Here is a 13,714-nt window from a genome sequence, read left to right as displayed (position 1 = left end):
AATCCAAGTTTGTGCCGCATCCATAATCAAATCATTCATGTCGTGTCATCGAACCACAGTTTCATTACATATATATGTGGGATTTTAAATCCATAATTTTAAATCCTTAATATTTTTCCTCGCGCGCTGTCTGAATTTTAGCTGTTAGCACGAGTGAAATTGATAGAACTCTCACCACTTTGTTTTATGAGAGAGTGATATACGATGATATAGATGTAAGATGTTGTTTTATAGATGTAAGATGTTGTTTTATAGCTGTAAGATGTATTAATAGATGTAAGATGATATAGATATTGTTTTATAGATGTAAGATGATATAGATATTGTTTATTAATAGATACGATATGTTGCATTAATAGATGCAGAATATTATAGATGTATTAATATTTTAGTAAATGTGTTTTGTTTGAACATGAATTGTGATTTTGAAACTAAAGAACCCACATCTATATAATTGGAAAAAATATCTACTGCTTCCTCTATATTCTTCTTCCCAGTTTTGAATTCCACCAGTGCTTTCTCGAAGAAGTTTCGGCCGAAGTAATAGATCTTCTTTCCTCATTCGTAGTTTTTGCATCCGAGAAAAACATTGCGATTAACCTTCATTTCAAACAATGAAAGCTAACCTTCATTTCACTATGCTCAAGCAATGGTTTCAGAACAACACGTCATTAATCAATTTTTACGTTCATGCAAATTATTATGAAAAAATATTTATCAGAATTTACTTAAGGTTAAATTCAAACTTATCAATATAGAATGGCTAGCGAAATAATAATTGGAGCAAGTATTTTGTGGATGTAATTTAAAATAAATAATATGAAATCAACATTTTAAACTTTAAAGTGACAAGAGTTAAGCACAAAATAAATTTAGGAAACTGATCGACGACTTTAAATAAAGAAGTACAAATGATTGCAGTGAAATTTGAAGCATTTCCTGAAAGCTGTAGCATAAGACTACATGTCACATTTCGTATAACATTAGAAAAAAAAGAGAAAAAAGATAAGAAAAAAAAAAAAAAAAGAGAGAGAGAGAGAATCTCCACTGACTTATTATTCCACTTAGTAAATAAAATAAATTGTTTAGAGACATTTTGAAATATCTAATTACTATTTCTTTCAGGTATTTTGAACAAGTTCCTATCCTGGCAAATTTTTGCCCCTCTGAGTCGCCTTAGTTATTCAGTGTATTTGTTACATTTCCCAGTTCTATGGGTTAGAGTCAGCTGGAGAAGATCCTTATTGAATTTCCACCACTACGATATAGTAAGTATAACTTCTGAAGCACAGAAATGAATTTTTGATTAACTGTATGACAGATAATGTGAGTACCTACAAAATATTAAATTCTTATTTCAAATTAACAGAACTGAATAACTCTGTATGAAATAATGGTGCCCCAAACTGTCTTATCGCTTTCTAGCAAATGTAAAACTTAATTATGAATTACGCAAATACACTGTTGGACAACTGCTAAGGACGAACAACGTTATCACCATCAGCAACCACAACATGAAAGTACGCAAATTGTAATGAGTGAGGAACACAGTAAGATGTATCGTATGCATATAAGGTATTTCTCCCATTTTCCTAGTGTGCCTTCGTGGTGTAGTGGTTCTGCACACTGGGCCGGTATTTCAGAGGTCCGTGGTTCGATTCCCGACGAAGGCCTTTGCTCATTTTTCATCTCTCCGGCTTTTCCAATTAACCTAATGTCTCTGCAGTGACGCCCGAACTAAAAGGATTGTGGATGATGATTCTCCACACCCAAGATCTGGCGACTAGGTTCCCTAAAACCCTAGTCGCGCCCTTTAAAAAGGGGAGTATATAAGGTATTTCTCCGCTTTCCTAGTGTGCCTTCGTGGTGTAGTGGTTCTGCACATTGGGCTGGTATTCCAGACGTCCACGGTTCGATTCTTGGCGAAGGCGTTTGCTCATTTTTCATCTCTCCGGCTTTTCCAATTAACCTAATGTCTCTACATGCAAATTTTCCTTTCCCCGCCAGTTCATCAGGTGATAGCGCTGACAAAAGGTTTAAAAGGATTTGACGCGTGCCGACAATTATTGTACCAAGTAAAAGTTTTACGGAAAAGATCTGACTGACGACCTTGAAAGTTTCGATATGTATTCCCGACATCACTTACATGATTTTACACGTAGCTGCATCATTGAAGGCAAAAAATAACAGATGTTGCCAGGGAGTTCAATATCGCCCACAGTGTTGCTTCATGGCTGTAAATATTTAAAACAACTGGAACGTATAGCCAATGTAACGGTGGAGGTCATGGTGGATGTACGACGCCTGCAGGAGACAGGCACACAGCTCAGTCGGCAAAAAGAAACCAGCGCACCAAAGCTTAGGAGATCAAAACTTTTGGATGAGTTTTTTCTTGTCACAGGACAACTGGATCTCTCGAAACACTGTAGCCAGATGTTTGGGAGAAGAAGCATTATATTATAGATCTGTTGTGCGTGTCCCTTGTCCATTTGCAATGGTGTCGCGAGCATCGCAGTTGAACTGAACACGACTGGACTTGCGTAATATTCTCGGATGAGAGTAACTTCAATCTATTATTAGATTGTAGACGCCAGCTGATCTGAGATGAGAGTGGTACTGCTAATCAGAAATTATCCAGGAAAGGTACCGATATTTCAGATGCAATATCATGGTACGGACTAGCATTGTGATCAACGGCCGCACACTCCTATATGTGGTTACAGCTGGAACTATGACTGGCCAACGATACATTCATGAATTCCTAATGACTCATGTTTGCCTTTTCCATGGTGCTTTCAGTTATAAATTTCTTTTCATGGATGACAATGTCATCGAAAATTTGCTGTTCAGCAGTGTGTAGACAACGAGAATATTCAATGCCTCGTATGGCCAGCCGTTCATCAGATCTAAAACCCACTGAAAATGATGGGATGCTCTGAAAAGGCGATTTGCTAGTCGAAAATATCCTCCAACGAAAGAAAAACCTTCATCCGTGCACTAACAGAGGAGTAGGGTCAGATGCTTGAACAGCTGCTGGATAATGTTACGATGCATGACCGGCGGACAGATGCATGACACGACGTGTGGAAAGTTGCATCGCACTACGGTGGGCATATCCCCTACTAACACTTTTCCCAAAGGTGCCTGTTGTCATTCACACCCATTTTTCAATTCACAGTATCAAAAGAAGACTTTTTTACTTTTCACAGTATCAAAAGAAGACTTTTTCACTTTTTGAATGTTTCAAAACCTTCTGCATTTTCCTGAGCAATAAAAATCCTTTATTCTTATGTCCAAAGAGGTGGCAATATTGTTTTTTTATTCTGCTTAGCTTCCATTTCTGCTTAATGTTATGTTACACAGCAATTTGAGATACTTTATTAATTAATGCTTTATTCTCTTACATTTGTTAAATATTCGAAACTGTATACTTACGAAAGCTTAGAGAATTACCTATTAACTCAATTGATCATTAATTAATTGCAGGTTTTTTTTTTTTTTTTTTTTTTTTTTTTTTTGTTGTTGTTGTTGTTGCTATTTATAGGGGAAGGTTACACGGAACTGCATGTCTTAATGAATCATCATAGCTACCACTGATATTTGATTCCAATATCATTTAACACAATTATGCATGCTGTTTCAAATGAATGTACACAATTTGAAATCTCACAATAACTTTATTTTATTTTATCCATTTATTTTTAAGATGTACTTTCTGTGCACCCATTTAATTAAAAGAAGAATATTCTACTTCAAATCAACAATATTTTACTCAAAGACACAAAATATTGCAGAATATTGCACCATATGCCAGATTGCTGTTGATGAATTATCATCAAATTGCTATTACATGCTTAAAATCTTAATTTAAAACAAAGAAGTTAGAATAGTCTGTGCTAACCTACATCTATGCTAGACTAACTTCAAACAAGGAGGTTGAAGTCCACCTAGATCTACAATGAAGGTTGGTTAGTCTACCTAACCAAGCAGATTACAATAAACAGCATCTTAAAATAATAAGTGAGCTAAAACAAAGTGGCATACGAATCAGCATGTTTATAAAGAAATGGTATTCAGTAAAATTTTGAAACTGCATCCCTTCCTAGTGACAAACAGGAACTTCAAACTTTCATCTTGCATAAATATAAATTCAGATTGAAAATGTATTTTTTCAGATTAAGCAGATATTTTTAAAATAATCATGCATTCTTTTAACTTCTACTCCCTTAAAAATTTGTTTGTATTCTATCGATTTATTTATTTTGGATCCTTCAAAGTATTTGCTTGAAAGTTTTTAATCTTATAAGTTCAGCATTTTATAAAATGAGTTTGCTCTAAACATGAAAATTCTTTAATATAATTCTGAAGAAATCCTGTTTCCTCAGATGCTGCAATTAATGCTAGTAAGATATTGCTTACAATTTACTACTTTTCAAGATACAGTTATTCAATTATTATAGCATATAATTATTCCCTTGAATATAATCTCAAATTTCTTCTTTTGAGACATTAGTGATATCAAATTTCAACTTAGAGGAACACAAATTTTAATTTATTTTTCTTTGACAGGTAACTGAATTTCTAGGAATATTGATGATAACATTAGGACTATCGATCATATTTCATCTTGCATTCGAAGCACCATTCCTCAAACTAGAACAAATATGGTTTCCAGAAAGAAGAAAGTCAACAGAATGCAGCAAAACTTTGGAGAGCAAACATGCAACATAACACTCATATAGCAAGATATCTTGGACAAATTTTCAGACACAGACTTAAAACATGTGTGTTACATAAACAGATGCTAAATGAAGTATGCCTGATGCATTTGTGCAAAGAAACTGTTGGACTCTGAGATTGCAAATAGCATTCAGCTATTCATATATATAAAAAGGCTGTGTTTACACTATGGCATTAAATAGTACATGGGATAAATTTCAAAGCTGACTGCTAGATGATGATTTGGTGTTAATCCCCTTTTTGAAGGACAAAGTCTGATGCATAGGTGTTCCATTTTATGCCTTATGCCTCCTATTCTGACCAATCAAAGTGAAATATGTAACATCACTTTCAGATAAGCATATTACTACCTGAGATAGGACTGTTCAACTATTTTATGTAAAAGGCCACTAATCAAATGTTCCTATATAATCCCACTGGGATGCTGGTAGGTCTTGCAAAGGTGCTATTAGTTATAGATGTTTATTAATTGAGGACAACACATCTCATAACACTGGCTGAGTGCTGGTATATATAAAGAGCCATTTAAAAATTTTGTATGTGACATCAGTGCCCAACTGTTGTTAAATGTTTTGTACATATGCATGCGAGTATATATATATATAATTTAAAAAATAACCATCAGAAATAGATATTAAAATTAAGCATTGCATGCATTTCATTTTTATATACTAATTTATCACTTCATTTTCCCAAAAACTATAAAAAAAGGAATAAAATTATTACAAATAGATTATAAAATTACACATGATGAATTTACATTCTAATACTACTAAAAATATTACCTTCCCTAGTAATTTATTTTTCATCTTTTAGTTAGCCTTTTTAGTTTTAGGCTTCTAAGAGTTAATATAAAATGTAGGATTTGCCCTTATTTAAGTAGGCAATGTCTGCCTGCCTGCTTGATATATTAATATGCAGCATTATAATGTAATAATACTGGGTGGCATCTTGGCAAATAAATATGCATAAATCAGCTGCTTTAGTCATAGGAAATTAATCTGCTTTTAATCAATCATCAGTCTTGATCAATTGCAATGAATACATCTGTGAAGTGTCACAGATATGTAATTTATCAACATGTAAATGTTAATAATATTGTATATGATGATATGTAATTACAATCAATAAGTAATAATTATTAATGGAACAGTGATGTAATTGTAGTACATCATCAATTATAATTAAGAAAGCAATACTCCCAGAAATTAATAGTTTAAATCAACACTCCCAGCAATTAATAGTTTAAATCAACACTCCCAGCAATTAATAATTTTTAATATTACACTATAATAAAAAGATGTACCTATACTTCTTGTGTTCATGTCAGTGTCAATAACTGCAGGAATGTTCAATTACATATTAAAATGTGGCAGTAACAATGATGTAAGCTTTGGTTTTTACAGTTTCCAATGAATAATATTTTCCATCTGGCTTTTAAATTTCATTTGGTTTTAGTTTTTTGCCAATTAACAAAGAATAAAATAATTTTGTTTTTAGAATCATTTTATCAATGACCTTTTCAACTTCCTGCTATACCTATGCTATCAACTTTCTTTCTTTTTTCAACATCATTTTCTCACAGATCCCTAAATGTCTTTCAGTATCAGTACTTACATCATTATCACTAGTCACTGCAATAATTTAAATTTCATTATATTATTTCAACAATATAAAGTCATTATATTATTTCAACAATAGAAATACTGCCATTTAGCTATAACTTATGTAAACAAGAATAAAGCAGATACGGGAAGCAAAAGGAATGTTACATAGTGAATTACACCTCCCCCAGAAATGATTTATTCAGACCACTGATATCAAGAACATACATATATACATTTAGAAGCTATGCAAAACAAAAAATAAGAATATTCCTATATTTTGACCCCTTCACCATTAACCATTTTGGCACAGTGAATAAAAGCAAATTAAAAATATCTGTTACAAAAGTATTCGTAGCATCTCTTCAGCAATGACTGGTTAATGAAGAGACTCCAGAAGTTTTGATACACTATTTTTATTATACGAAATATAGTCTGCTAATAATTTTCGTCTACTCATATTTTACTGTTAATAAAAAGTGATTGAACATAAAAAAGTGCAATTCTAAGAATCACAAAATAAATGCAATATAGATTTACATGGAAATCTAATATATTACTCTTCGATGAATGATTAGAGATGGATCTTAATTCCCCAGATTTTGTTAGCATGAGTGTTTTTTATGACTGATAACTGTGATATCAGCTGCAAGCTTTTGATTGAGTCTGACATGAGAAGCTCATCTACAATGTTCATAAAAATGGATTTCAGTATAGAAATCATTCACATACTTCAGTCTTCTCTTGATAAAAGGGCACTTATAAGTATTCAAGGTCTAGTCAATAAGAATTTTCAGTCAATTAAAGCAGAAGTGCCACATATCTGTATCTTAGGGGCTGGCCTTATATTTGTGCATGACTTCATAAATTTCTCATTAGATCACAACCCTTTTCTTTAGTATGTTATGTAGATAACATGGTAATTATAGGCAAATGAAAAAGACCATAGAAATACTGCCATTGCTTGCTGCATCCAAGCTATGCCATCGCTTGAATGCAAGAAAAATTCTCCTTCACTGAAGGCAGGAACAGAAAATGGAAAATATACACCAATCTTGACTAATTCCAACTAATCCTGCAAAGTATCCACTCGGAGATAACACTGGTAACCTGACACACTTTTTGTTAAGCAAATCACTGAAATACACAGAACTAATAAATACTTGGGAAACAAAATATTTGGCTTAACTCAGCTAATATAAGCTTCAACTGGACTTTTTATACCCATAAATTGAGAGGCAAAGCACATGGAATTTTTTCGAGCTTTCTTTGGATATTAATCAGGCCTGTATTTAACCACCTATCTCAAAACTCCAAGAAAGCTGGTTTAAAGAAATTACAGATCCTTCAGAACAAGTTCGTAAGACTTATTACTGAGCTTTTTTTTTTTATAACAGAATCTCTATTAAGACTTGAAAACTGAGTTGAAGGCTATTTTAACTACATCAGTGTGTTCTTTCATACAATTGCAGTCTGATTCGTTACTTTTCAAATTTAAAATCTGAAGTTTTAGTATGACGTTTTCTTCACAGCATGCACAACCCATCTACTCAGGAACAATAATCTCAATTTTCTGTATGTTTAAATCATTTACATACAATTTTCTAATTTATTTTCTCTGGTATTCAATTTCTGTTTGCTTAACAGATTATTATATTTCTTGTTAGCACAACTGTTAGAAATTTTCTGAAGCTTTTACTACGTCTCCTTCTTTTGTCACTGTTCATAACTTTGTGTGGAACCCATTCTCAGGATTTCTTAAGTGTCCTTCTCTTAAATGGACCTCATTTAAGTATGGTATATCAGTATAATATGTACATATCAACTACTGCTATAGTGTAAATACATCCTTTAAATTGAAATGTAGGGATTGTGATACTTATGCATTTCAAAATAAGAATCATGCAGTTTTTCAACTGTATGTGAACAGCAAACTACTAATCCTATGTGAATTAAATCAAGTCCACAATCTGCTGTAAACTCCAAGGAAAATAACAGTATAGTATGATTACAGATATTATTTGAAATTTCTCAGTGCATTATTTTTTCTGAAAACTGTGTGTTGTACATATGGAAAAGTATATTTATTATTTTTATTTGTTTCTTTGTCTACTCATAGCATTTGCAAAATGAGAATTGTAACAGTATATGATATAATATTAACACAGTGTTTTGTACTAATACAAAGATGATTAAAGACATCTTTTTTAATTAAAGTATGATAACTTTCATTATATCAATTAATACATCTCTAAGCAGCACTGCATCATGTTTTTCATTACAAGAAGTTTTAAGATTTATGAGACTAATTCATTCTATTTCATTTAGAGAACGAAATTCCAATAGACGTTATTGCTTGATTTGCCAAACATCTAATATGGACTTTGTTAAGTGTCAATATAACACCAGCTCTCATTGAATAGGGCAAAGGCCTTATAAGAAATAGCCAATTGATATTCAAAATGTGAGTCTCAGAAAGATATTTTTTGGTAAATCATGAAATGTTTGGAAGCTTTTGTTTTGCTACATACTGTTTATGAAAATATATTTTTAGCTGTTAATTTATAAATATTAATAAATAATTAACAAATAAACAAACAAAAATAATAATTAACAAATAAACAACAAAATTAATAATTAACAAATAAACAACAAAATGTATAAATTAACAAATAGCTATATATATAATTATAATGACTTCATTACTTTTCTCTAAGATTTCCCCTTCCCCCCTCCTTTATTTTTTACAGCAATTATATACAAGTGTGTCATAACAATTCTCAGCTAGAACACTAAAATGTCTGAAAGCATTAAAATAGACCAAGCAAGTAAAAGGTGTGAAATCCTCTCAATGCCAAGAAGGGAAAATGGGAGGGAAGGGAACAAACATTACCGTAGCATGGAAACTATGACACTTGTTTCAAATAATTATTTTAAATAAAATTTGAACATTACATGAATCATGCAATCATGAAGTTCACAGTTTTCATTTATAAGTTTAATATTTCTCAAAATATGCCTTTTTATTGTGTTTTGCACATTTACTCATATATTATTACCCGAACTATTCATTCGATGCCCAAGTGGCGAGCATTCTGTTTAAAAACACTCAAAAGCTTATTCTTCAGTGCAAAAGTCCCAACCTTAACACAAAAATTGACCAGGCATACTGGTGTTTCTAGTTACACTCTCTGAGGACAGATAAGGCTAGTGGTTATGGCCAATTAAATTTAGAAGTTTGCTTTCATATTTTTTATCTTGCATATAAATATAACATAAACAAAATGGAAAGTAGGACTATTTTTAAAATCCAGCACCTTGGCTGCAAAAATTTAATTAATAATCAAATTAATGAAATGAAAATAACTCTTGTTAATAGTTTTTGGCTAAATTTGCACTATTAATCAGAGTTACTTTCATTTCATTGATTTGATATATATAGAGAGAGACTGAAAAAGCAAAAATATTTGAACTAACCTTTCAAAGTCTTGAAAGAAATACAATTAAAATTAGTTATTAAATGTTTTTTTAATTGTCAATAGTTGTTGAAATAACTTGTTAATAGAGCTTCTTGTAGTTTTATAATAAAGTATGTGTTTTAGTTCTATATGCAGTAATATGCAACTTAACCAAATGCAAACCACTCAGTTACCAATCCTGACACAGAATCGGCCCATTAGAGTACATTAGAGCAAAGACCATCACTCCATTACCACAGAAAATGGTGAAGAACTAAAAAAGGAGGAAAAAAAATTATCTATGCCAGTTTCTAATGGGGGAATCCAACATGAGAATATATTGCACAATGCACTGTCTTATTAACAAAATCCTGACATGATTGCAGTGGCGTAGCGAGGGGGACAAGGGGGTGTACGATGCCTCGGGCGCCGCTTGCAGATGGGTGCCAAATGGTCTCCAAACCAGATTTTCATCATATCACTGTTTTTTTTTTCGAGGGGGGAGCAAAACGGTATTTTGCCCCGGGCGCCAGTTATGCTCGCTACTCCACTGCATGACTGGATTTCAAGGATAATTTTTAATATGAACCGATCGACAATAAAATATGCTTGCATTTTCAGAATGCAATAATTACCCTCAACCTTACATATCTTACAGGTTAACTGATTACAGTGGTACCATAGTGATTACATTTTGTTCACTGTGTTTAAAATTAATAAGATCTATTTATTTTATAAATTAAAATATAACTAATAGTAAACACTATCAGAAAAACAGATTACCTGTCAGTTAAAACATCTAGCATAATTTGACTGCTTGTAAGATCTTTTTTTTTTTTTTTTTTTTTTTTTTTTTTACCTTTCCTTTTTGTTAAACTAAATGTCTGTGAAACTAAATTTCTGTTAAACTAAATGTCTTGGAAAATTGAAAATGAATAGAACAAAAACTTTTCCTAAATTTCTGTCTTGTCTCTTGGTCTTCTTTTTGCAAATCAATCTTCTGAAAAGTATTTGAAAATAACCCAAACAATTACGCAGGTATAAATGTTTTTCCGCACACAGCCTGACTCCACAAAGAATTTAGCTGAAGGAAAACCAACATCTAAGAAAAATAGAAAAGAACATTTATTTTACACTTTTCATAATTCAACTATTTTCTTTCAGCAATTATCATGCTACAATTTTAAAGTCCCATATTGATTTTTAAAAAACTAAAAAAAAAAAAAAAAAAAATGCCATTTTTCTCTAATTCAGTAGCATTTTTAGGAACAATAATTAGCCTCTAAAAATTGAAATATAGAATTACTTTCTTGGATTTTTCTGTACAGATATTTAATGATATTGTATTAAAAAAAGGCAGCAAAATTTGTTTATAGGAAAAGCTTAAAAAGAAAAAAAAAAGAGACAGAGAAAGTGTATAACCCTAAAAACAGACAAGTATGTTATCGTTATTTAGAAAATATATTAAAATTAACTATAGTTTCTAAACATGCTGTATTTTTAAATCAGATCTCAGTTTCAAAACTAAAAGAATCTGTTTATTCTTACTTGTGAAATGAGCAGCTTCTATTAAGTTCTTCCCTCCAAACCATGGTAAAATTCCTTAAATCACCTCAGTATCTCTATATGTGATCAGAAGGGTCACTACAGAATGCTTGAAATGTAACAGAAAACACAGCTGAATTGATTCTTTCAAGGTCTAAGATAGCAGACTGAAAATGTCAGGATGTCATAATAATACACTCCTTCACAGCACATTCCTCTGGAAATATACATCTTACCTGTTTTTCTTCCGACTGGTTAACACAATTGATGAAATTGGAATAATAATATATCAAATGAAAGTCTGGACATGTTAAGCAATGATGTTTCATATTTATATTGTAAACATTAATTTGAAAGATTTGAATCAAAAATCACTGTTTACTGAAATTATTCCATCCTTCCCCCTTTTTCTTAATCAATGCTTTTATAAAATGCATGTCATTGCAGGAAAAGGTCAGCATATTTGAGATGGTTCATACAGAATAAAGTCAAATATACAAGTCAAAAGAAATTTCCATGCAAAATACATAAAAAAGCCACCATTTATCCCCTCAATATGAGAGTAGCAATTTACAAAAATTGTTATGAATTTCATAAAACTGCTCAAGAGAATTCATAGCAATCCTTGCAAGTGATAACTCTATAGCCCTAACCAGTACTTCTGGACTTGGTTAGAAACTCTGACAAACTCATTCTATGTCCTCTTCACTTGTATTTGACTTACCAGTACTTTTTTCCAATACACTACCATTTACAAGTTAAAATCTAGACAATGACTTTATTTCATATAATTTTTACAATGCTATGAAGCAAATTAAACACTTCAAAAACGTTTTAATGAATTCCATTGTTTGATTCTCTGAATTAAAATTCAGATTTGATAATATGCCTCTGGCAGCAAATTTTAAGATTTTTTGTAACTAATCATGTAAAAAATGCCTAATTTATTTACTATTGAATATATGCCACTCACCCTACAATTGACAGTCTCATACAATATCTAAGTCAAAGTTGTTTTTTTTTTTATATACTCAAAGGGAATCTCTATAAATACTCTAAATAAATGCACTGCTTTATCTTGAATAATTAAATCTTTTCTTTATTCAATAAATGCTTTATGAATTTAAAAAATAAATTGCCTTTATTAAATAAGTCTTTACATAGAATTAATTTATTACATGGAATTAATTTGCAATGAAATAATATAGTAGCAATTTTTTTCATCTGTCATTTGCTTTTGCTTTTATGACCTGTTCATTTTAACATTTAAAAAAAATTTTAAGTATCTTTTTTAACTTTTTAAAACTCATCTTTCGAGATATCAAACCACAACTGAAAGTTTTCAAATTGCAATCATTTCAGCCCGAAGGGGCATTAGCCCAGAAGGGCTATTAATGTCGAAATGGCATTTGGATTCAAATCGCTATAAACGGCTGTATCACTTTTCAAATTGTTGTGACGAAATAATATTGGCCTGTTTTATATTTAAAGAAATTAAATAATGAAGAATCTGCATGAATGTATGCATGTTTCTTACATTGTGAAAATACAACAGTACCTAGAGTGATCAAATTTTGAATAACATAGTCCACCACTCAAACATGACCACCAGGAAGTCCAAATTCGGAATTTTTTTTTATTGTTTATTTCATATTTTGTAAAACTTTAATGAATTTTTTATCAAGAAACTCAAAAATTTCAAAGCGAGCAGTGGCAACTTACTTACTTAGCACCAGTTGAGTTGCTGTACCATCTGTTAGATGACTACCAGCATTTGTAGCGCATGAGACTGTCTGTCAGAAATTCTAAAGATGTGCTGTTTTTAAGTATTTTTAGCCCAAAATGCTCTTGAAATGTGTATGTATGTGTAAATGAAAAAACACCCCTTTGGGTGTAATATAAAATTCGACAGCTTTCAGATTTTTGAGGGGATCTAATTTTATATTAGCAGTTTCTTTTCTGTACTGAAAATACAACATTTACTAGTAGTCAGCTTAACAATACAATATTTATTTTACATTTTTTAATGAGCCGTTTTGATTTTTTTAACCCCCTTCCCATAGAAATTGCAAATTGTCACTTTATAAGGATTCCTAATGTTTTAGTTCCTGAACTCTTCAAAAATTTAAACCACAAATGATTTATTTATCAGAAACATAACTTTTAAATAAAAATTTATTAAAAGGTACATCTATTAAATTAAGATATAGCTTCACAAAGGTATATCTCTTGAATCAAGTTATAGCCTCATGCCCTAGCACTTATGTGATAACACTCATATATTATAATAGATCAGAAATAGTATCCACAAATGGGATTTTTTGTATTCATTCTTCACTATGCACATCAAAGTATTTCTTTCTTTAC

At 31.3% G+C, this 13,714-nt stretch overlaps 1 protein-coding gene across 1 annotated transcript in view; it reads left to right on the top strand.

The window, feature by feature from the left end:
- Positions 1 to 7,785, top strand: part of LOC118186839 (O-acyltransferase like protein-like) — a 114,729-nt gene extending 106,944 nt beyond the window's left edge. The window contains exons 14-15 of the mRNA XM_085820069.1: positions 1,126 to 1,268; positions 4,570 to 7,785. Coding sequence (XP_085676195.1) covers positions 1,126 to 1,268; positions 4,570 to 4,731 — 305 coding nt within the window. The 3' untranslated portion in view covers positions 4,732 to 7,785. The remainder of the gene's footprint in view (positions 1 to 1,125; positions 1,269 to 4,569) is intronic.
- Positions 7,786 to 13,714: the final 5,929 nt, after the last annotated feature.

Source organism: Stegodyphus dumicola, chromosome 7, assembly GCF_044657685.1.
Source record: "Stegodyphus dumicola isolate Sdum_Otavi_A_Nest chromosome 7, ASM4465768v1".
Lineage (NCBI taxonomy): Eukaryota > Metazoa > Arthropoda > Arachnida > Araneae > Eresidae > Stegodyphus > Stegodyphus dumicola.
Note: the sequence above shows the minus strand (reverse complement) of the source record. Positions and strands in the feature narration are given on the sequence as shown.